Genomic DNA, 25,790 nt, shown 5'->3' on the forward strand with positions numbered 1-25,790 from the left:
CTGAGCCAGAAGGCAAAACTCTCAATTTACCGGTCGATCTACGTTCCCATCCTCACCTATGGTCATGAGTTCTGGGTCATGACCGAAAGGACAAGATCACGGGTACAAGCGACCGAAATGAGTTTCATCCGCTGGGTGGCGGGGCTCTCCTTCAGGGATAGGGTAAGAAGCTCTGTCATCCGGGAGGAACTCAAAGTAAAGCCGCTGCTCCTCCACATTGAGAGGGGCCAGATGAGGTGGTTCGGGCATTTGGTCAGGATGCCATGCGAACGCCTCCCTAGGGAGGTGTTTAGGGCACGTCCAATCCGTAGGAGGCCACGGGGAAGACCCAGGACACGTCGGGAAAACTGTGTCACCCGGCTGGCCTGGGAACGCCTCGGGATCCTCCGGGAAGAGCAGGACGAAATGGCGTGGGAGAGGGAAGTCTGGGCTTCCCTATTTAGGCTGCTGCCCCCATGACCCGACCTCGAATGAGCGGAAGAAGATGGATGGATGGATGGATTCTTTTAATGTTGTGTGTTAGCTGGGTTAGTGCAAACACATGGAGGAGATAAGACATGAGGACAAGCTATGCTAGCCGTGACTTGAATGTGAAGTAGTGAAACCAAAAAAATGTATGCTTTGCCCACTTCAACAGAAGTCTAATAGGAACCACGTTGCAGCAAAAAGCAACCAGCTCAGAAGAGAAAATTAGACACTAGAGACAATAATATCCACACAGCACAGCAACACTTATGTCAGCCAATTGCTTTGATGGGGAGGTGGGACTTCCAGGACAAGGATGGGAAGTGACATGTATTTTCAGGGTAAAGGTTGTGTGTGTCCCCTGAGTTATAATGATTATATGACTGAAATTAACTAATTTCATTCATTCATCCATTCATTCATAAGCAAAACACAGAGATTGACATTGTTGTAATGGTGTGCTGCATTTTGACCTTGGGACTCTGAGCCTTCATATGTTGGGATCTTATAATATGATGTAGCAGATAGACGACACAAGTCTAAAGGGGAACTACACTTTAAGTATTTTGCGTATCGTTCACAATCACTATGAAAGACAAGACGGCGGATGGCGACAATGGATGGATTTTTTTAATGCATTCTGAATATTAACTTTGATCAAATGTCCGCTTGCAAAAAGAGCCTATGAGAGCCGTTCGATTCTGCCTATAAAGCCCCTAAAAACATGCAAACACCCTCAATAAGGTTTTATATACATGATTTATGTATATATGTAATGTAGTAACTGGCACATTTATAATATGTAATATGTATGTGTTATGTTAATTTTATGCATATACAGTGCATTAATTTCAATCACTGTTTGCCTTTTTTTTTTCCATCACTGATTTTTTTCTCACTGCAGATTTCAAGAGCTAACAAACACAATCAAACATCACTTACTGTATAAGGTCTGCTGTCATTGGGATGCCAACTGCTCGGCTGTTCATGTATTCCCATTTAGATGAAAAATATTTTCGATGAAAAACGTTTGCATGTATATACTTGTGTGTATATGTATACATGTGTTTATATGTTAAGGTTTATGCCAAAAATAGTCATCACAAAAAAACAATCACAATTATTTTGATTGACACGATTATTTGTAAATTGGAAAATTAGTTTTTATTGTACTACCAAAACCCAACTTTAAATATAGTTGAAAAATAACCCGGATATAAATTAGTAACAAATAAAAACAAAAAGTAAAATAATAGAAATAACAATCAATTTTGAATATCAATATCAATCAATCAATGTTTATTTGTATAGCCCTAAATCACAAGTGTCTCAAAGGGCTGCACAATCCACAACGACATCCACAGTACAGAGCCCACAATATAAAAAACAATAAAACTCAGTTTTTTCAGTTTGGTTTTAATTCAGCATTTTACCTTTCATATATATATATATATATATATATATATATATATATTGTATAAGTGCTTTAAGTACATTATGCTTATGTTATGTTCTTTTTAAAAACTTTATTTTGTTAGTGAAGGGGGGAAAGTGTGCTGTACAGTTTTTCTCAGCTTGACGAGTAAAGAAGTGACTTCAGGCTGTTAAAAAAAATTAAAAATCTAGCAAGCTTCTCAAGTTGTAACCATTGTTTATAATTAATTTAACATCGATGTTTTATTTGATTAATCTCAATGTTGGAGATTATTTGCATGCAATGTACAATGCTACATTTTTGTTTACAGAAGTATTGCCTCCCAGAGGAAGCTCCTAATTTAGTTCTTTGACAATTATTGAATAGTACGTACAATTTATAGCTGGTCTAAAAATAACAGTATAAGATGCAGTCTATTTAGTGCTATTTCAAACTACTAGTTGTTGATGATAGAAAATAAAAAGTTGTCACTGTTATTTATATGGATTAGTTTCTTTAAAAAAAAGTAGGGAAAACAAAAAAAAAAAGAAATCTAATTTTCTGTGAAAAAAATGTGAAATTGTATTTCTAGGCCATATCGCACAGGGCTACTGAAAGACATTTTGAAAGTCACCGGGGGACTGAGGATCAAACCCACAACCGTCTAGTTGGGGGCCGACCACTTTACCACCTTAGCCATATTGCCCCTAAATGTGTGTTTCATATTGTCACAATGAAAATAATTCGTACTTTTCTAGAATGGGGAGCATTACCCGTGTCTTGATGACCTTGAGGGCTTAGTAGCTATTGGAAGGGACCTGCCTGTCTTCATGGAAGAGCTGCGACAACTGGAGTTGCAGGTAGCCAGCGCTCACTCCTGGCGGGACAAGGCCACTAAGACCTTCTTGAAGAAAAGCAGTCAGCACAGTCTACTCGAGGTACGCTAACAGTCCTCTAAGTCATGCAAGCAATTGTGTTGTCACCCGCACAATACACAACAAATTGTAGTCTAGGTATAGAAACAATTATGAAGGAGTCTAAAAAGTAAAATCTTACCTTGCAGGTGTTGTGTCCCTGTGCTAAAAGAAGACATGAAGAGAAAGAGACATTGGATGACCCATTAGATGACTGTGATACCAACACTCTGGGCCTCTCTGCCCAGGACCTCAGAGATCCCGCAGCGATTGTGAGTTTGCTTAGCATGTCATAACTGTAACACTGACCTCTGCTAAGGAGTTGTAATGTATTGTCTGCCTCTTGTTTCTAGGTGATGGCGTTCAAAGAAGGGGAGCATCGTGAAAAAGAGGCACTACTGAGGTTGCAAAAAGTCAACATGGGAAAGACTGGACTTATTAATGCAGTAGGTAACGAGGAGAAAGAAACTATGGACGACATGATGGAAACAAACTCTGAAAACTCTGTGAAAGAGAATGGTAACCACACTGGTAGCATCCCTGCTCAGTCAGTGTGTGTGTGCGGCACACAGCCTCGCACAACTCAGCTGCGCTGCCATCTTTGTATGGACTGGTTCCACTGTGGCTGCGTCCCTTTCCCCTCCCTGCTGCCCTTGTCTGGACCAGCAAGTAACCTCCACTGCTGGTGGGACTGGGACTATCGCTTTTTGTGTCCGCAGTGCCAGCGGTCACGGCGTCCTCGCCTGGAGACGATACTGGCTTTACTCGTAGCCTTGCAGAGGCTGCCCGTGCGTTTGCCCGAAGGCGAGGCGCTGCAATGTCTCACAGAGAGAGCCATCACTTGGCAGGGTCGCGCCAAGGAAGCACTGGAGACCCCTGAACTGCTGAAGGCCGTTCAGACTCTCCAAGAACTCAAGGACACTCTTCCTTCTGAGGAAGGTGTACAAAAGGAGCGAGAAGCAAGTTCAGTGATTGTTTTGTCTGACTCGGAAGGAGGGGAAGGAGAGGATGGAATCATCGATCTGACCGAAGAGTCACCTAAAAAGAAAGCCAAGGAAACCAATGGCACTCAGGTAATGAAGGTGAACATCTCGTAAAAAGCATCCAGAAATTTTTACCTAAGAAGGAATGTAAAGTTTAGTAAATACAAATTGAAAAGAACACATCATGAATTGTTTTAAATGAAAATGATTTATCATTCTGATGTGATGATTGTCAACAGGATGCCTGTGAAAATGGAATCAACAAGAACTCAAGTGTCTCTGGTATGTTGACATGTTACATCTGTTCAAACCGCCTGGAAGTTGATGCTGACCAGCCCTGAATGTCTTCTCTGTAATCTCAGGAGTGGGCGATCTGTTGCCCCTGCTCCCTCAGCTCAAAGGTCAGGTGGTGCACCTTTCCTCGGCTACAAAAGAGCACCTGGAGGAACTGCAACTGGAAGGCGACCTGCTTGAAGTTTCTTTGGACCAAATGCACATCATCAGCAGAGTTCTACAAGCGGCCTCCGATCCACCCATTGCCACACTGCACGCACTCATCCAGGTCATCTTATATATCAGATTTGGTCGTGTAATATTGCCCCTCTGCAAGACGTTCAGTGTGTTATAGCCACACAAGCCGCTTCTCTACTTACTAACCATATTGTCCTTTGTGCCGCTTTTTAGATTAAACTTGAAGAGCAGAGGCGAAATAGTCGAGGACGTTCCAAAGACTCCAAGAGGAAACGAAAGAGCCACCGAGGAGGAAGCGGGGAGGAGAATGGAACATTGTCACTGGATGCATCAGATTCCAAAAAATCATGCCCTCTAACCCTCAGCCCCTCCTCCCACCTACCTGTCCAGGTACATACAGCAGTACAGCTATGATGTATCATACTGAAATTGTATACATGTTCGAAATTAACTTTAACCAGTAAACAATCTTATTTTGTTTTATTTGTTGCCCATTTCATACATTTCAGTTGAGACACTGAAAAGAGATTTCAATTTTAATTTTTCAGGTTCTGTGATGGTGGGTGCTGGATCTTTCAAAGCCTATGAGGGGGAAGAGATTCTCGTCTTTAGTGTCTCACCTTTCCACTACATCTCTCCATCATGCAGACTGTATAGCGCAAAGACTCTTCCACACTCCACAATTTGACTTTGTATTTTTTTGTCATACCTTGGCAAAATTCCACTCCAATTTCCCTGGACCTCGCTCACCTTTCACCTATAAAGACTTTGTTGGATCATGTGGGACTCTTGTGATAGCAGTGTGTTTGGTTTAGAATTGTCCCTGAGGTAAGTTGGTATGCTTTGTTACCCTCCGTGTTAAGTGAACGAGCCACTTGAGCGCCCGCTGCTGCAGGTTCTTTTCTTTAGCTCATAAAGTTAAAGTTGGATAAGCTATTGGGTTTGTTTGGTTCTCTTGGGCCATTAATAGGACGTTCATGTGAATTGGAACCATTGCAACTTGTATTTTTTTTAGCTGTATTGAATCTTTTTCAATTTTGTTCTAAGGCCACACAACAATATGAATAAACTGATGACATTTTGAAAAGTGTTTTAAACAGACATGAAGGTTTTTGGTGCTACTTTTTCCAAATGGACTCTTTTTTTCCCCTGCCAATTGGCACAGTCTTTCCTAGGTTCTAGTGCTGGTGTCTCTTAACCTGCGTTCCACTTTTTCCCTCATCTGCAAAATAGGAAAACTTCATGGTAATTCCCTTTTGATTTCCCTATTTCAAAACAATATTATTATTGCAGAGACACACTTGTCATGTTTGTGTATAAACGTTTTATTTTAATGTTGCCTTTATTTCTTTTCACTCTTGTTAGAAAAAAATAAAGGTTTAGAATTGTTTAGAAAGCGCACTCTTTCCTTTCTGTAGTCACATGAAGGTCATCAATGAGACTAAAATGCATTATAAAAACAAGAACCACACCATGAACATTGTTTAATGAAGAAAAGGGTTTGATAATGGTAAAATGATAGACACTGGACAACACTACAGTTAACCACGTTTTGGCCATCTACACTAATACAAACACAGTATGTCAAAGCTGTTAGTCTGAAAGTACATGTAAAAGGCAGCCTCTGACCAACATGCAGGTAAAAATGTGCTCACGTGGAAGGTCAAGAGTTGTTTGATTCCAATGCTTGAGATTGACAACTGACATTTTTCCCCAAAAACGTTTAGTAAGTAAACAGGATGTTTTGGATAGTCAAAGGATGGCTTGAAACCTTTAAAAAATGTTATTTAAACCACTATCAAGAATATTTGTATGCTGCTGTGCTTGGTATCGTTCACACACTACCCTTGGTGGGATTAAAAAGCATCCAATATATATCTTCTGTTAAATCAGAATTGTTGTACAAATTCAGTTCTGTTTATTTTTTTGTTGTGCTTTCATTTCCTTGTTTGTCCTCATTTCCAGAATAGGGGTGATTTATGGTTACACTACTAATCAATCACCAGATGGCGCTGTTTTCATATTTAACGCAGGAAAGTAGTGGCAGTGATTTTTCTGCGTTGCCACACCCTCCAACTGAATCTTTTCATTCAGCTCCATTTTATTTTGACTTATCTTTATTTGTGTTGGGATTTTTACCATTCAACTTGTTTTTATTCTTGTGCTATTTAGGTTAGAGTCACATGTAGCTGGTGCAAAGATCTAAAACGGCCAATGGAATACGTGTGCCTTGAAGTAGCTTTTTAAAAATGTGAGTGTTCCAAAAGAGTTCTCTCCAGGTGGAGTCCAGGCTGCTACTTCATTTTTCTTAGATGATTGAGTGGGTTCATTTCACAGCCAATATATAAACTACAAAATATGCAGTTTGACGTTTTAGTCGTAACTCACAATTTTCTCAGAAATGGAAAATGTTTTTACTGTCACCAGGAGGTTATGACAGGGACATAAAATCAAATTTTAGCACATTTACATATGTTTAAGGCTTTTGATCAGTGGCTCAAAAGGCGAGTTTTTAACTGCTCCTGTTTCTTCTTTGCCAATACTAGATATTGTCCATGTGTTAGGTTAGACCCAAGAGTTCAAGCATTGGAGTCTTGTCCTTAGACTGTGGTGACGGACAACAGTGGGTTATAAACTTCTGTGCCGTCGGCAGACCTGCTCCCGTGAGTCAGCAGTTCCTGGATTGTGATCCAGTTGTCCAGAATCCTGCGGACTGCGTTTTTTGGTGCTCCTGCGATGGCACAGCTCCTGGATGGAGGTGGCTTCCTGTTGCTGCGTGGCCCCTTGCTGCCCGCCGGCGCCGCCCTGCTCCCGCTCGCTCATGAATTCGAGGCGACTCTGCATCATCATCTCCCGGCGCCGCCGCTGTTCCCTGGCCTTCTGCAGCTGCTGCTTGCGCTCCTCTTTGCTCCAGTAGCGGCCCATTTTCATTTCGCTAACCGCGTCGTCGTCCGTGGTCATGCCACTCCGCTCCTCCCTGATCTTTAAGGCCCGGGCCTTCAGCAGGCGATCCCTAACTGGTCTTTTCGCCACGTAGCGCGAGCCGTCGCTGCGGATCTTCACCTTCCACTCCATGCGAGGTGACAAGGGAAGAGGCTCCACGTTCTTACAGGTGCTACCCAGACTCATGGGGCTGATGTCTCCTCCTCTGAGGTCCACACCTTCTTCTGGTCCCCCGAGCTTCTCACAGTTGGAAGAAGACCTCAGCTGCATGCAGCTCAGGTAGCGCTGAGGCAGCTTTGTGTCGTGACGGCGGGACATGTAAGGACTGTTCTCTGCGCTGCGGCCCCCCGGCCTCGTCTCGCTCGCTTTAAAGGTACGTCTTGTCCCGCCGTCTGAGCCCCTCCGAGCTTCTCCATTCTGGAACAAGGAGCTGTTGGAGCCTCTCTTGTGAGAGGCCAAGGTTTGGTTGAGGTTGGCGAGGAGGCCATCCCCTCGCTCGCTTCGGGTCGTCCTCTCTTTCGGCCTGGAGGAACTGCACAGGAGTAGAGGTACTCCTCCGTCCAGGCTGGGTGTAAAAGGGGAAAGGTGCTGCTCGTTGACAAGCGGGGTGCTCCTGCAGCTTTCCCCACCAGTGTTGTAGGCACTTGTGCTGTCCTTGTCAGAGCGCTCCCTCTCTGGCAGCTCGTTGATGTCCGACAGAGCGTGGTGACGAGACTCCTCCAAACGGGCGCTGCTATTGTCCTCCAGAGGCCAAGCTTTGAGGCAGCGCTCCCTCAGCTGCTGCATCTTCTGCGCCCTCAAGATGTTCCGACACTTGAACTCCAAGTGGCGCAGCTCCTCCTCCAGGAGTGCCATCTCCTGCTGAGTCAGGCTCTCGTTCCTGTTCTCGTCCAGAGAGACGCTGCTGTTCTTCTCGAAGTAACACTTGATCTCCAGGAGTTCTTTGTACCTCTCACACTCTTCCTCAGTTAGGCCAGGCATCATCATCCTCTCGCTTGGCTCCAGCTGATCCAGACCTAAGAGCGAGTCTGTGCTGCACTGCAGGTCCTGGGAGTACACCAACTTGCGAAGGCTTCCGGGTGTGTTGGTGGCGTTGGTATTGGAGGCGCTGGTGTGGTCGTCTCCCAGAAGGTCATGTTCTGAAGACTCCTCGTAACGAGTGCTTTCATCTGTGCGGCCCACGCCGCTGTCCAGCTCCTGGCTGTTGCTCAGCACCGTCTGCAGCAGATCAGGCGAATCTCTGTTGATGCAGCAATCATGGCCGCCACTAGCGCTATCCCCTGGGGGGGAGGCAGGGTCAGAGGTGCTGTGGTTGCCAAGCAGATGGCCCGCATTGTCCAGCGGCTCCAGTTCTGCTTCGTGGAGATCCAGCTGGTTGTCGTTCTGATGCATTTAGATGATGGACAAACAAAACAAAATATTATTGACAAATTCACTTGGAATAAATGCCCTCCTTTAAATCAAATCTGATATACAAAAGACATGGTTGTATGTTTGCCTCATTCCTATGAGAATCCTGCGTGTGACTGACTCATTAAGTAGTGGTACAATATAGGCTGCAGTGTGCTTGAACAAACACCAGGTGAACATCTGTGAGCAGATAATGTTGTGTCATCTCTTTGCCTTTTAGACATTTTGGGACTACACAGGTCGGTTGTGCATTCTTCACTCACGCTGTAAGTAAGTGATGAGGATGAGGCAAAAACTAAACCAGACCAGTGGTAGGAGTCCCCCCCCCCCCCACCCCCCCCCTTTAGCTATATGTCATCCCTCGTTTATTGCTGTTAATTGTTTTGTATTTATAAATCAAATATTTTCATTGATCAAACTTAAATTGGTTACTAAATATGTTTTAAAACATTATTAGAGCCATTTAGAGATGAAATAACACCCTTTGTCACCTTTACATTACATCCTTAATCCATTAAAATGCTGCCTGCAGCTGAGCCAGTCAGTGGCCATGATACTGAACAGAGCACTGGGTTGGTCCTCCCATACTACTGCAGTATTGGTATTTCTAGTTTAGTCATTTTTATGCTTAATTTAGAACCAACAAAATGTAGAATATGCTTTAAAAAAAATCTGTGGAGCCCAGTGTGGCGGTGGTACAACTTTGCCACAGAATTTAAAGACACAACTAAGGGTCAGCTTTGTTTTATAAGCAACAGTTATAAGTATTACACTTAAGCTTTTTCTCATTACATAATGTCCTCTGGCTCTTTTTTTAATAATTTTCTATTTTTAACATTTGTACCTTTTGGCTTTTTTTTTTTTTTACCACTTCAATAATTATTAATAGTAGACTATGTCAACTATAACAAAAAGCATCAAAATAGATTAAATATATCAAAATGACCCTTGCATAGCGCAGCACGGTGGAACAGGTGGTCAGTGCATGTGTCTCACAATACAAAAGTCCTGGTTTCTATCTCTATTATTTCTGTGTGGAGTTTGCATGTTCTCCCTGTGACTGCGTGGGTTCCCTCCGGGTACTCCGTATTCCTCCCACCTCCAAAGACTTGCACATGGAGATTTGATTAGCAACACTAAATTAACCCTAGTGTGTGAATGTTGTCTATCTGAGGTGGCGACTTGTCCAGGGTGTACACCACCTTCCGCCCAAACAAGCAATAGAAAATGGATGGATGGACCCCTGCATACTTTTTAGTATGCGGGTTTTGTTGAAAAAAAGTTATTTACATATATTCCAAATATTTTTTGTTAGAATAAAATGCTTGTATAATTCTTTCAAAGTGAATTCACTGTAACATGCGGCCCTCTGAGAGCAGACTTAACTGCAATATGGCCCTCAATAAAAAGAAGTTGGACACCGCCGCTCTAAGGTATTGGTTTGCTTACTCGAGCACAGTTTTGGCTACTCTACCCCAACGTGGACTTCGCTTGGTGCACGCTCAAACAATTATGATGCATACCCAAATGGTTTCCACAGAGTTTGCATGCAGTATGCTTTTCCAGAAGGTCCCGGTATGGGAATGCATTCTCTAAGGCAGGAGAAAGGGAAACTATGGCTCTCGAGCCAGATGTGGCTCTTTTGATGACTGCATCTGGCTCTCAGATAAATCTTAGCTGACATTGCTTTACACGATAAGTAAAGAATAATTCCGCTGGTAATCAGTGTTAATAATAACGTCCATCCATCCATCTTCTTCCGCTTCTCCTAGGTCAGGTCGCGGGGGCAGCAGCCTAGGCAGTGAAGCCCAGACTTTCCTCTCCCTAGCCACTTCGTCCAGGTCCTCCCGGGGGATCCCGAGGCATTCCCAGGCCAGCCGGGAGACATAGTCTTCCCAATGTGTCCTGGGTCTTCCCTGTGGCCTCCTACCATTCGGACGTGCCCGAAACACCTCCCTGGGAAGGCGTTCGGGTGGCATCCTGACCAGATGCCCGAACCACCTCATCTGACTCCTTTCACTGTGGAGGAGCAGCGGCTTTACTCTGAGCTCCTCCCGGATGACAGAGCACAGAGCTTCTCACCCTATTTTTAAGGGATAGCCCCGCCACCCAGCGGAGGAAACTCATTTCGGCCGCTTGTACCCGTGATCTTGTCCTTTCGGTCATGACCCAAAGCTCATGACCATAGGTGAGGATGGGAACGTAGATCAACCGGTAAATTGAGAGCTTTCCCTTCCGCCTCAGCTCCTTTTATCACCACAACGGATCGATACAGCGTCCGCATTACTGAAGACGACGCACCGTTCCACCTGTCGATCTCACGATCCACTCTTCCCTCACTCGTTAACAAGAGTCCGAGGTACTTGAACTCCTCCACTTGGGGCAAGATCTCCTCCCCAACCCGGAGATGGCATTCTGCCCTTTTCCGGGCGCGAACCATCGACTTGGAGGTGCTGATTCTCATCCCAGTCGCTTCACACTTGGCTGCGAACCGATCCAATGAGAGCTAAAGATTCTGGCTAAATGAAGCCATCAGGACCACATCATCTGCAAATAGAGATCTAATCCTGCAGCCACCAAACCAGATACCCTCAACGCCCTGACTGCGCCAAGAAATTATGTCCATAAAAGTTATGAACAGAATCAGTGACAAAGGGCAGCCTTGGCAGATTTCAACCCTCACTGGAAACGGGTCCGACTTACTGCCGGCAATATTGACCAAGCTCTGACACTGATCATACAGGGAGCGGACCGCCTCAATAAGACAGTCCGTTACCCCATACTCTCTGAGCACTCCCCAAAGGGCTTCCGGTACACGGTCGAATGCCTTCTCCAAGTCCACAAAGCACATGTAGACTGGTTGGGCAAACTCACCATGCACCCTCAAGGACCCTGCCGAGAATATAGAGCTGGTCTACTGTTCCACGACCAGGACGAAAACCACACTGTTCCTCCTGGATCCGAGGTTTGATAAAAATAAGAACGTTAAACGATAAAAAATAACATTCAAATTCTAAAACATTCTCATGCATTTTAATCCAACCATCCGTTTTCTATCGCACCTGTTCAAGATGTCGCATTAATGGTAAGAAGTATTATATTTATTATTGGTTAACTTTAAAATAACAATGCTATTAAAAAGAATAAGATACTTATTACATTCTTAAAATGTTGGTCTCAAAAATAAACGCATTTAGTTATATTCCGTGTTAAAAAATATTATATGGCTCTCCCGGAAATACATTTTGAAATAATTGGCTTTCATGGCTCTCTCAGCCAAAAAGGTTCCATACCCCTGCACTGAGGGGTCAAGCCCAACCCTTATTGATGAATGAATTAATTATATGGTCTGCCTACTGATTAGTACATGACAGTTGTGACGCTTTGTATAGGTTGGGCTCAAAAGGCATTGAAAGACATGCAAGCATACATGCAACACATATAGTACAGTTTTATAAGCACTGAAATAATGGCAATGACATCAAAATTATTTTGCAAGTAATTGGGCTGTTTTTATGCTAATCTTGCTCTAATTTTACAGACAAGTACATGCCAGGACCTTCAAGATGTGTGCCAAATTCCATGTTGATTTGACCAAACACAAGAAACTGGTACTCAATGGTACACATTTTCATTACTTTTCTGTGTGTCAATACATGTTAATTTGTTTAATAATATGATCAACATTTTTCATTTAATACTTGAAAATGAGCTGATAGATGAGCTTTTCAGTTGTTTTACAAACCCTGTTTCCATTTGAGTTGGGAAATTGTGTTAGATGTAAATATAAACGGAATAAATACAATGATTTGCAAATAATTTTCAACCCATATTGAGTTGAATATGCTACAAAGACAACATATTTGATGTTCAAACTGATAAACTTTTTTTTTTTTTGCAAATAATCATTAACTTTAGAATTTGATGCCAGCAACACGTGACAAAAAAGTTGGGAAAGATAGCAATAAATACTGAGAAAGTTGAGGAATACTCCTCAAACACTTATTTGGAACATCCCACAGGTGTGCAGGCTAATTGGGAACAGGTGGGTGCCATGATTGGGTATAAAACAACTTCCCAAAAAATGTTCAGTCTTTCACAAGAAAGGATGGGGCGAGGTACACCCCTTTGTCCACAACTGCGTGAGAAAATAGTCAACCAGTTTAAGAACAACGTTTCTCAAATTGCAATTGCAAGACATTTAGGGATTTCAACATCTACTTTCCATAATATCATAAAAGGTTCAGAGAATCTGGAGAAATCACTCCACGTAAGCGGCACGGCCGGAAACCAACATTGAATGACCGTGACCTTCGATCCCTCAGACGGCACTGTATCAAAAAATGACATCAATCTCTCAAGGATATCACCAAATGGGCTCAGGAACATTTAAAAATTAAAGCTGCAAGCAGCGTTGGTCGGGTCCGCCGTTGGCCGCCGCCACCGCCGCCGCCGTGTCCCGAGTCCCGATCTTAGTCTGACCAACATAGAGGTCTTTGTTTCATGTCTCTACGACATTCCTAACAGAAGTTACAAGCAGTTTTGTCTGGAAAAAGGTGACGGCTTTTTACAAAACTTTTATTTTGAAGGGGTAATTGCCAACTTCCTGTTGATTTTAACTGAAAGATGCCACCTATCAAAATGTAGGTCTAAGTGAGACCTACATAGAGGTTTTTGTTTCATGTCTGTCCAACGTTCCTACCAGAAGTTACAAGCAGTTTTATCCGTTTCCTCTTCCTAGGAGCAGTTTTTCTGTGTTTTTTTCAAAAATTGCAATAGAGCGCAATTTTGAGTTTTAAGGTTTGGTTTTTTCACTAGATCGCAATTTCTGCCAGTCCTGATGTGTGTGCCAAGTTTGGTGAGTTTTGAAGCATTTTAAGGGGGTCAAATTACAGCTCAAAGAGGCAAAAATAGCATTTTTTGCGTAAATGTTGCTTTGAATGAGTTTTTGCAAAATTTCTGTTGATTTTGGGTATAGACGTTTTTTATTGGAAATGTAGGTCTAAGTCAGACCTACACAGAAGTTTTTGTTTCATGTCTCTACGACATTCCTAACGGAAGTTACAAGCAGTCTGTGTTTTGTCTCTTACTAGGGGGCGCTAGCGCGCAATTTTCATTTTTGGGGTTTGGTTGCTTAATAAGTTGGTCTGCCGCTCCATACCGATGTGAGTGTCAAATTTGGTGAGTTTTGAAGCATGTTAAGGGGGTCAAATTAGGGTGTGAAGGTGCGAGCGCGCCTTGGGTTGCTGCCCCCGAGCCCCAGGGCTTAAGACGCCTTCGTCCCACTATTTAATGCATTGTGAAAGTAATGCAGTTGTTGTATTGAAGAGAAAATATCTAGCTTCCTGTTGATTTTTGCCAAAGTATGTCAATTATTCAAATGTAGGTCTAAGTCAGACCTACATAGTGGTTTTCGTTTCATGTCTCTCTGACATTCCTACCGGAAGTTACAAGCAGTTTTGTCTTTGTTTTCTTCCTAGGAGCAGTTTGTCTGTGTTGTATTCCTAGGGGGCGCTAGAGCACAATTTTGAGTTTTGGAGTTTGGTTTTTTCATCAGCTCGCAATTGTTGCCAGTCCTGATGTGTGTGCCAAGTTTGGTGAGTTTTGAAGCATTTTAAGGGGGTCAAATTACAGCTCAAAGAGGCAAAAATTAAATTTTTTAGGAAAATTTGCGCAGGGGTTCTTTGAACGCGCGCAGAATCAAAACCGGAGAACTTATCAAAAATTTGTCCGACCACTTTTCTCAAAAGGGTTCAATCTCTCTCCTGTGCGAGTTTGAAGCCGAAACGACAAACGCACAGGGAGGAGTTTTGATTTGAAAAAGGTGACGGGTTTTCACGAAAACTTTTATTTTGAAGGGGTAATTGCCAACTTCCTGTTGATTTTTTCTGCTAGCTGTCAATTATTAAAATGTAGGTCTAAGTGAGACCTACATAGAAGTTTTTGTTTCATGTCTTTCCGACATTCCTACCGGAAGTTACAAGCAGTTTTGTCTGTGTTTTCATCCTAGAAGCAGTTTTTTCTGTGTTTCATTGAAAAAATTTTGTAGAGCGCAATTTTGAGTTTTAGAATTTTTTTTTTCATTAGATCACAATTTCTGCCAGTTCTGGTGTGTGTGCCAAGTTTGGTGAGTTTTGAAGCATTTTAAGGGGGTCAAATTACAGCTCAAAGAGGCAAAAATAGCATTTTTTGTGAAAATTTTGCTTTGAAAGGGTTTTGCAAAATTTCTGTTGATTTTAGGTATAGGAGTTTCTGATGGAGAATTTAGGTCTAGGTCAGTTCTACATAGAGGATTTTGTTTCATGTCTCTACGACATTCCTACCGGAAGTTACAAGCAATCCATTTTTTGTCTTTTCCTAGGGGGCGCTATCGCGCAATTTTGATTTTTCTGGTTCGGCTCCCTAATATGTTGGGAAGAAACTCCTCACCGACGCGTGTGTCAAATTTGGTGTGCTTTGAGGCATGGTCAGTGGGTCAAAATACAGCGCATAGGCGAGTATCGGTGCGGAAGAAAGAAAGAACAATAATAAAACGCAGCAGATTCAATAGGGTCCTTGCCATGGCAAAGGACTCCTGTGGAGTCCTTTGCCATAGCAGGGCGGACCCTAAAAACACTGTCACTAAATACAGTTAGTAGCTACATCTGTAAGTGCAAGTTAAAGCGCTACTATACGAAACGAAAGCCATTTATCAACAACATCCAGAATCTGAGCCGGCTGCTCTGGGCCCGAGATCATCTAAGATGGACTGATGCAAAGTGGAAAAGTGTTCTGTGGTCTGACGAGTCCACATTTCAGATTGTTTTTGGAAATATTCGACATCGTGTCATCCGGACCAAAGGGGAAGTGAACCATCCAGACTGTTATAGACGCAAAGTCCAAAAGTCAACATCTGTGATGGTATGGGGGTGCATTAGTGCCCAAGGCATGGGTAACTTACACATCTGTGAAAGCACCATTAATGCTGAAAGGTACATACAGGTTTTGGAACAACATATGCTACCATCTAAGCGCCGTCTTTTTCATGGACGCCCCTGCTTATTTCAGCAAGACAATGCCAAGCCACATTCAGCACGTGTCACAACAGCGTTGCTTCATAAAATAAGAGTGAGGGTACTTTCCTGGCCCGCTTGCAGTCCAGACCTGTCTCCCATCGAAAATGTGTGGCGCATTATGAAGCGTAAAATACGACAGCTGAGACCCCGGACTGTTGAACGACTAAAGCTCTACATAAAACAAGAATGGGAGAGAATTCCACTTTCAAAGCTTCAATAATTAGTTTCCTCAGTTCCCAAACGTTTGAGTGTTGTTAAAAGAAAAGGTGATGTAACACAGTGGTAAAACATGCACTTTCCCAACTACTTTGGCATGTGTTGCAGCCATGAATTTCTAAGTTAATTTTTTTTTTTTTAAATAAAAAAAGTTAATGAGTTTGAACATCAAATATCTTGTCTTTGTAGTGCATTCAATTGAATATGGGTTGAAAAGGATTTGCAAAGCATTGTATTCCGTTAATATTTACATCCAACACAATTTCCCAACTCCAATGGAAACAGGGTTTGTATATATACATATATATATATATATATATATATATATATATATATATATATATATATATATATATGACAAATTCTTTGGTGTGTGTGCCAGGCATCATGTTTGGATGAAACCGGGCACCACTCAGTCATCACCAGGCCAATACCATCCCTACAGTGAAGCATGGTGGCAGCATCATGCTGTAGGGATGTTTTTCAGCGGCAGGAACTGGGCAACTGGTCTGGATAAAGGGAAAAATGAATGTAGCAATTTGCAGAGACATCCAGGATGAAAACCTGCTACAGAGCCCCCTTGAACTCTGACTGGGGCAGTTCATCTTTCAGCAGGACAACAACATTAAATACACTAGATATCAAAATAATGGGTTTAAGACAATTCTGGACATGTCCTTGAGTGGATCTGTCAGAGCCAAGACTTAAATATCTGGAGAGATCTTATTTCTGAAAATGGCTGTGCACTGACGCTTCCCATCCAACCTGATGGAGCTTGAGGGGTGCTGCAAAGAGGAATGGGCAAAACTGCCAACATTTAGGTGTTCCAAGCTTGTGGTATCGTATTCAAAAATACTTGAGGCTGTATTTACTGCCGAAGGTGCATCAATAAAGTATTGAACAAAGCATCAGGCTGTGGCTGTGAATATTTATGCATGTGTGAGTTCTTAGTTTTTTATTTATAATAAATCTGCAAACATTTCTAAAAAAAAAAAAAATTATTTCACATTGTCAATATAGGTTATTGTGTGTAGAATTTTGCGGATAAAATTAATGTATTCCATTTTAGAATAAGGCTGTGAGATAACAAAATGTGGAAAAAGCGAAGTGCTGTGAAAACTTTCCGGAGCCACTGTATATGTGGACAGAGCCTTACTTATATTAACTGTGATGATGTGAGCCTAATGCAATGTTAAGGATTGAATATCATGCAAATGCTCTTAAACCACTGATGACTAGCCCCTGAGAACACAGCTGATCTTCTGCTTAATTGGTTCCATGTGAATTGCATTCTGATGGCAAAATGTATCGATCGTGTTCGTCTTTGTTCTTTTTCCTGGACTACGTCTTCACAGCCCTCTCCACTTTCCCACAGGGCAGCAGATCAAACTTTAATCTTTGCTTGCGCATTTCCTTCTGATGAGCCATGCCTTGCCTGCCCTCACTGAATCCTAATGAGGAGACCTCATGGCAGTGTTCTCAGGTATTCAAGGTAGTACTCATCCCTCCAAATACAAGGACTTGTGTGTGTGTGTGTGTGCATGCATGCGTGCATGCATGCGTGCGCGCGCGCGCGTGTGTGTGTGCGTACACAGTGGGCTCATTATAATGACAGCCTTTTAAATCTACCCTGGAGCACTCTCCCTATAAAGTGTGGCCTGCATACAGATTTTGGTAATCTTACATGGAGCGTGGGAGTCTGCCTTTTCAATAATCATACAGAATAGGTGTGGGGGGAATCAATTATCTTGTTAATAAATATGGCAGAAATTTCGTTGGTGCTTGTCTTTAAAAAAAAAAAAAAAAAATCAATTTAAAAAAAAAAAAGAGAATTGATTCTGAATCGCGCAACGTATTTGATTCGATTCGTATTCGAATCGATTTTTTTCCCACACCCCTAATGTGTGTATATATATATATATATATATATATATATGTATATATATATATATATATATATATGTCTTGATTGGATTATCCAGAGAATAGTGCTCGATACCGTGGTAGAGCGCAATATGTAGGTGTGGGGAGAATCACAAGACTACTTCATCTCTACAGAACTGTTTCATGAGGGGTTCCCTCAATCATTAGGATATTTTAATGGAAGCATTCACATACAATGGTTTATATAGGGCACAGAGTGGGTGGGTACAGGCAGGCGTAGGGGCGTGGTGATTGGCTCATGTGTTACCTAGGAGGTGTTTCCTTCTGTGAAGGCATGTTGAAATGATTTCACTGCGCTTATTGAGGGATGATATATCTGGATGATATATAATAAACAGTTTTTCTTTTAAGCATAGGTTGCATCTTTTATTACCACTGTTGTAAGGTGTGCTGGATGCAAGAATTTGCCATGTTATTGAATATTCAATATTATTGTCTTTGAGGTTCCAAATGTGTTAGCTGAGTTCTGTAGAATTCCGCAAAGTCTGGTTTCTAAAGGAGGCGTTGTGATTATTCCATCTTGTTTTGAATGCTCCTTCGGTTAATCCTACGTACGTGTCGGATGTGTTAATGTCCTTGCGCAAGAACTCAGCAAACACATTTCGAACCTCAAAGACAATAATATTGAATATTCAATAACATGGCAAATTCTTGCATCCAGCACACCTTACAACAGTGGTAATAAAAGATGCAACCTATGCTTAAAAGAGAAACTGTTTATTATATATCATCCAGATATATCATCCCTCAATAAGCGCAGTGAAATCATTTCAACATGCCGCCACAGACGGAAACACCTCCTAGGTAACACATGAGCCAATCACCACGCCCCTACGCCTGCCTGTACCCACCCACTCTGTGCCCTATATAAACCATTGTATGTGAATGCTTCCATTAAAATCTCCTGATGATTGAGGGAACCCCTCATGAAACAGTTCTGTAGAGATGAAGTAGTCCTGTGATTTTTCCCACACCTACATATATATATATATATATGTATATATATATATATATATATATACATATACATATACATATATATATATATATATATATATGTATATATATATATTTACGAACCGAATCGAATACGTTGTGCGATTCAGAATCAATTCTCATTTAAAAAAAAAAAAAATTGATTTATTTTTTTATTTTTTTTATCAACCCTACAAACCACTACTCAGCAATACCATAACAATGCAATCCAATTCCAAAACCAAACCTGACCCAGCGACACTCAGAACTGCAATAAACAGAGCAATTGAAAGGAGACACAAACACGACACAGAACAAACCAAAAGTAGTGAAACAAAAATGATTATCAACAACAGTATCAATATTAGTTATAATTTCAGCATAGCAGTAATTAAAAATCACTCATTGACATTTATAAAAAAAAAAAAGAACAATAGTATCACAGTGGCTTATACTTGCATCGTATCTCATAAGCTTGACAACACACACTGTCCAATGTTTTCACAAAGATAAAATAAGTCATATTTTTGGTCCATTTAATCGTCAAAACAAATTTACATTTGCAATCAGTTGATAAAACATTGTCCTTTATAATTATAAAAGCTCTTAAAAAAATTCTACTACTCTGCTAGCATGTCAAAATGTTTGATGTTCAAACTCATAAACTTTATTTTTTTTTTGCAAATAATAATTAACTTAGAATTTCATGGCTGCAACACGTGCCAAAGTAGTTGGGAAAAGGCATGTTCACCACTGTGTTACATCACCTTTTCTTTTAACAACACTCAATAAACGTTTGGGAACTGAGGAAACTAATTGTTGAAGCTTTGAAAGTAGAATTCTTTCCCATTCTTGTTTTATGTAGCGTTTCAGTCGTTCAACAGTTCAGGGTCTCTGCTGTAGTATTTTACGCTTCATAATGCGCCACACATTTTTGATAGGAGACAGGTCTGGACTGCAGGAGAGCCAGGGAAGTACCCGCACTCTTTTTTTACAAAGCCACGCTGTTGTAACACGTACTGAATGTGGCTTGGCATTGTCTCGCTGAAATAAAAAGGGGCATCCATGAAAAAGACGGCGCTTAGATGGCCTTTATGTACCTTTCAGCATTAATGGTGCCTTCCCATCACACGTGCTGACTTTTGAACTTTGCGTCAATAACAGTCAGGACGGTTCGCTTCCCCCTTGTTCCGGATGGCACAATGTCGAATGTTTCCAAAACCAATTTGAAATGTGGACTCGTCAGACCACAGAACACTTTTCCACTTTGCATCAGTTCATCTTAGATGAAGCCGGCGGCATTTTTTGATGTTGTTGATAAATGGCTTTCGCCTTGCAAAGTAAAGCTTTAACTTAAATTTACAAATGTAGCTACTAACTGTATTTAGTGACAGTGGTTTTCTGAAGTTTTCCTGAGCCCATGTGGTGAAATCCTTTAGAGATTGATGTCGATTTTTGATACAGTGCTGTCTGAGGGATCGAAGATCACGGTCATTCAATGTTGGTTTCCAGCCATGCCGCTTACGTGGAGTGATTTCTCCAGATTCTCTGAACCTTTTGATGATAATATGGACCGTATATGTAGAAATCCCTAAATGTCTTGCAATTGCATTGTTCTTAAACTGTTTGACTATTTGCTCACGCAGTTGTGGACGAAGGGGTGTACCTCGCCCCATCCTTTCTTGTGAAAGACTAAGCATTTTTTGGGAAGCTGTTTTTATACCCAATCATGAAACCCACCTGTTCCCAATTAGCCTGCACACCTGTGTGATGTGCCAAATAAGTTTTTGCTGAGCTTTCCTCAACTTTATCAGTATTTATTGCCACCTTTCCCAACTTCTTTGTCACGTGTTGCTGGCATTGAATTCTAAAGTTAATGATTATTTGCAAAAAAAATGTTTATCAGTTTGAACATCAAATATGTTGTCTTAGTACAATATTCAACTGAATATGTGTTGAAAATGATTTGCAAATCATTGTATTCCGTTTATATTTACATCTAACACAATTTCCCAACTAATAGGTAAACGGGGTTTGTATAAATATGTATAATATATATGTATATATATATATGTATGTGTGTGTGTGTATATATATATGTGTTTGTGTGTGTATATATACTGTGGATGTGTGTATGTATATATATATATATATATATATATATATATATGTATATCCATCCATCCATCCATTTTCTACTGCTTATTCTCTTTGGGGTCGCGGGGGGCGCCGGTGCCTATCCCCGCTACAATCGGGCGGAAGGCGGGGTACACCCTGGACAAGTTGCCACCTCATCGCAGGGCCAACACAGATAGACAGACAACATATATGTATTTATATATATATGTATATATATATATATATATATATATATATTTATGTCCATATGTGTGTACTATATATATATGTATAATATATATGTATATATATATATATATATATATATATATATATATATATATATATATATATACATGTATGTATACGTGTGTATATATGTGTTTGTGTGTGTGTATATATACTGTGGATGTGTATATATGTATATATATATATATATATATATATATATATATATATATATATATATATATATATATATATATATATATATATATATACATATATATATATCCCAATCCATCCATTTTCTACCGCTTGTCCCTCTCGGAGTTGCGCGGGGTGCTAGAGCCTGTATATATATTCTGTATATAGATGTCTATCTGTCCTGGGCATGACGTTAAAGGGTCTTGGGGCACTAGGAGGTTAACCCCTTTATTACTGTACCCCAGGTGGCCCTTGGCAAAGGCCTAGAACCCGACTGCCCCCTAGCCAGGGATACGGTGAAAACCTCAAGGGCGGAGCAGGCGGAAGAGGGTAGATGTAAGAACCACCACAACGGCTGCGATGGCGGAAGAAGGCACCCCCACATCCATGTGGGCCCAGTTATGGGGAAATAACAACCCAAGACCTCAATGGTAGAACAGGCTGAGGATGATTGTTAACCCTATGGAACGTCACAATGGCTGGGATGGCGTATGAAGCCTGCAGAAGAAAAGGGTCCCCAGTCGTCTTGGACTCCATGCAACTGGACCCTGACCCGGATCTGTCAAGGATCGTGTGGTAACTGTCCGTGCACCAGTCTTCCCACGTTAAACAAAGTCACGCACAGGTATCCTCCATAAAGGAATACTCCCCTACCAGGAAGACCATCATACTAGCTTCAAGTGACCACCGATGATGATGAGACATAATTTTCCAGCATGATCTGGCACCTGCCCACTGTGCCAAAACCAGCAGTAACTGGTGTACTGACCACGGCATTACTGTCCTCCATTGGCCTGACAACTCCCCTGACCTGAACCCCACGGAGAATGTGTGGGGTATTGTGAAGAAGAAGCTGAAAGACACCAGACCCAATAATGCAAATGAGCTAAATGCCGCTATTGAAGCATCCTGGGCACCCATAACACCTCAGCAATGCAACAGGTCGATTGCCACCATGCCACGCCGCATTGAGGCAGTAATCCGTGCAAAAGGATTCCCAACCAAGTACTGAGTGCATTAATTGACATTTTCAAATGTTTGATTTTGTTTCTGTGATGTATCTTTTTTTTTTACATGGTCTGAGGAAATATTCAAATTTTTTGAGATAGGATTTTTGAGTTTTCTTAAGCTGTATGCCATAATCAGCAATATTAAAATAATAAAAGGCTTGCAATATTTCAGTTGATGTTTAATGAATCCATAATGTATGACATATTTTATGTTTTTAGTTGCATTACAGAAAATAAAGGACTTTATCACAATAGTCAAAATTTCTGAGACAGTCCTGTATATGTATATCCATCCATCCATCCATCATCTTCCGCTTATCCGAGGTCGGGTCGCGGGGGCAGCAGCCTAAGCAGGGAAGCCCAGACTTCCCTCTCACCAGCCACTTCGTCTAGCTCTTCCCGGGGGATCCCGAGGCGTTCCAAGGCCAGCCGGGAGACATAGTCTTCCCAACGTGTCCTGGGTCTTCCCCGTGGCCTCCTGCCGACTGGACGTGCCCTAAACACCTCCCTAGGGAGGGGTTCGGGTGGCATCCTGACCAGATGCCCGAGCCACCTCATCTGGCTCCTCTCGATGTGGAGAAGCAGCGGCTTTACTTTGAGTTCCTCCCGGATGGCAGAGCTTCTCACCCTATCTCTAAGGGAGAGCCCCGCCACCCGGCGGAGGAAAGTCATTTCGGCCGCTTGTACCCGTGATCTTATCCTTTCGGTCATGACCCAAAGCTCATGACCATAGGTGAGGATGGGAACATAGATCGACCGGTAAATTGAGAGCTTTGCCTTCCGGCTTAGATCCTTCTTCCCCACAACGGATCGGTACAACGTTCGCATTACTGAAGACGCCGCACCGATCCGCCTGTCGATCTCACGATCCACTCTTCCCCCACTCGTGAACAAGACTCCTAGGTACTTGAACTCCTCCACTTGGGGCAGGGTTTCCTCCCCAACCCGGAGATGGCACTCCACCCTTTTATGTATATATGTGTGTGTGTATGTATGTATATGTATACATATGTATATCTATATACTTGAAATAAAACAGAGGTAATTTGTATATACTGCAGCGATTAATTCTTTAATCGCAGCACAACGTTTTTGAAATAGCAGCTAAAAGCAAAACATGTTTTTGAGACAGCCGCTTGTAAGTACACTACCAGTACATCGACAACAAGCAGTGGACGACACACAACACTGGTGGCTTATACCCGCAACAACCAAAGTACCACAGATAAGTTAAGCACCACTTTTGGAGCAACTGTGATTAATTGTGATTAATCACAGTTCAAAAGTGTAATTAATCAGATTTTTCCTAAATATAATTTTACAGCAATAGTTAAAACATGGGCTTCACGGTGGAAGAGGAGTTAGTGCGTCTGCCTCACAATACAAAGGTCCTGAGTAGTCAGGGTTCAATCCCGGGCTCGGGATCTTTCTGTGTAGAGTTTGCATGTCCTGCCCGTGAATGCGTGGGTTTTCTCCGGGTACTCCGGCTTCCTCCCACCTCCAAAGACATGCACCTGGGGATAGGTTGATTGGCAACACTAAATTGGCCCTAGTGTGTGAATGTGAGTGTGAATGTTGTCTGTCTATCTGTGTTGGCCCTGCGATGAGGTGGCGAATTGTCCAGGGTTTACCCCGCCTTCCGCCCGATTTTAGCTGAGATAGGCACCAGCGCCCCCAGCGACCCCAAAGGGAATAAGCGGTAGAAAATGGATGGATGGATAGTTAAAACATATCATTAACAAACAAATAGAATTCTGCTTGGGGGCCAAATTTTGTCTGTGGTGGCTCTGCTGCTATACAAGCTGTACGCTGACTCCTCTAAAGTAAATAAATAAATGTGAGGGCTCAGCTTAGTATAATTTATTCAATTAATAACGCCAAAAATGCATCTCTTTATAACAATAAATCTGCATGTATGATGCTGCCACAATTCATCTTGCCATAATCGATGTGCATATTTTACATTGTTGCTTCTTTGCGCAGTATACTGAAGACTGATTTTGAAATGATGTGTCTTTCCCTTTCCTTCTTCTGACGTCCTTCTGAGACAAGAGCATCATACTGTAGGTCCTTAGGGACGTTTGTATGCAATATTTTCCAGCGCAGAATTCTAATAATCATTCAGATGACAGGAATGTATGCATGGAGTTGCTGTCTTGTGCCCAAAGCAAATGTTGAATAAAGAAATGTTTATTAAGTGTCTTTAGCAATTTCATGGCCTAGTGTGTTATCTTTTCTTTTGTAAATATGAGTTGCATCAACATATTACAGTGCATCCGGAAAATATTCACAGCGCTTTACTTTCCCCACATTTTGTTAGAACATTATACCAAAATCGAATAAATTCATTTTTGTCCTCAAAATTCTACACACAATACCTCATAATGGCACTGTGAAAAAGTGTTTTTATTTAGTTTTTGCCTCAGGATTCCCCAGGAAGAGCTGGATGAAGTGGCTGGGGAGGGGAGAGTCTGGGCTTCCCTGCTTAGGCTGCTGCCCCCACGACCCGACTTCGGATAAGCATAAGAAGATGGATGGATGAATATTTTGTTTTTTTTTGCACATTTGTTAAAAATTTAAAAAAAAACATTTACATAAGTATTCACAGCGTTTGCTCAATGCTTTGTTAATGCACCTTTGGCAGCAAATACAGTCTCAAGTCTGTTTTGATACGTCTTTAATACACATTTGGCACACCTTTTCTTCTTTGCCCAATCCTCTTTGCAGCACCTCTCAAGCGCCATCGGTTTGGATGGGAAGCATTGCTTTTCATCCAGTATGTGATGTGTTTGGCCGCTCTACTGCCCCCTTTCTGCTCTCTGTTGCAGCACCTGGTTTTGCAGTTCCAGGGCAGAGCCACTCTGGCACACCTGCAGCCAATTGGTAGTCTGGCCTACTTAAAAGCCTACTGAAATGAGATTTTCTTATTTAAACGGGGATAGCAGGTCCATTCTACGTGTCATACTTGATCATTTCGAGATATTGCCATATTTTTGTTGAAAGGATTTAAGTAGAAAACATTGACGATAAAGTTCGCAACTTTTGGTCGCTAATGAAAAAGCCTTGCCTTTACTGGAAGTCGCAGACGATGACGTCACCCGTTGAGGGCTCCTCACATCCTCACATTGTTTATAATGGGAGCCTCCAGCAGCAAGAGCTATTCGGACCGAGAAAACGACAATTTCCCCATTAATTTGATCGAGGATGAAAGATTCGTGGATGATGATATTGATAGCGAAGGACTAGAAAAAATTAAAATAAAAATAAAGTTAAAAAAAAGGTGATTGCATTTGGAGCGATTCCGATGTTTTTAGACACATTTACTAGAATAATTCTGGGAAATCCCTTATCTTTCTATTGTGTTGCTAGTGTTTTAGTGAGATTAAGTAGTACCTGATAATTGGAGGGGTGTCTTGACGCCAGTCTCTGAGGGAAGTCGACGGCAG

At 41.8% G+C, this 25,790-nt stretch overlaps 2 protein-coding genes across 4 annotated transcripts in view; one reads left to right on the forward strand and one right to left on the reverse strand.

Annotated features, from left to right (window-relative positions):
- Positions 1 to 5,348, forward strand: part of kdm5c (lysine demethylase 5C) — a 57,579-nt gene extending 52,231 nt beyond the window's left edge. For all 3 annotated transcript variants that reach the window (XM_061904108.1, XM_061904111.1, XM_061904110.1), the window contains 7 exons: positions 2,638 to 2,817; positions 2,943 to 3,065; positions 3,147 to 3,866; positions 4,016 to 4,058; positions 4,139 to 4,338; positions 4,461 to 4,637; positions 4,796 to 5,348. In XM_061904108.1, coding sequence (XP_061760092.1) covers positions 2,638 to 2,817; positions 2,943 to 3,065; positions 3,147 to 3,866; positions 4,016 to 4,058; positions 4,139 to 4,338; positions 4,461 to 4,637; positions 4,796 to 4,804 — 1,452 coding nt within the window. In that variant the 3' untranslated portion in view covers positions 4,805 to 5,348. The remainder of the gene's footprint in view (positions 1 to 2,637; positions 2,818 to 2,942; positions 3,066 to 3,146; positions 3,867 to 4,015; positions 4,059 to 4,138; positions 4,339 to 4,460; positions 4,638 to 4,795) is intronic.
- Positions 5,349 to 5,723: 375 nt separating this feature from the next.
- Positions 5,724 to 25,790, reverse strand: part of LOC133554870 (PDZ domain-containing protein 4-like) — a 48,673-nt gene continuing 28,606 nt past the window's right edge. Inside the window, 2 exon segments of the mRNA XM_061904112.1 lie at positions 5,724 to 6,958; positions 6,960 to 8,573. Coding sequence (XP_061760096.1) covers positions 6,848 to 6,958; positions 6,960 to 8,573 — 1,725 coding nt within the window. The 3' untranslated portion in view covers positions 5,724 to 6,847.

Source organism: Nerophis ophidion, linkage group LG06 (assembly GCF_033978795.1).
Source record: "Nerophis ophidion isolate RoL-2023_Sa linkage group LG06, RoL_Noph_v1.0, whole genome shotgun sequence".
NCBI classification, from domain to species: Eukaryota; Metazoa; Chordata; class Actinopteri; order Syngnathiformes; family Syngnathidae; genus Nerophis; species Nerophis ophidion.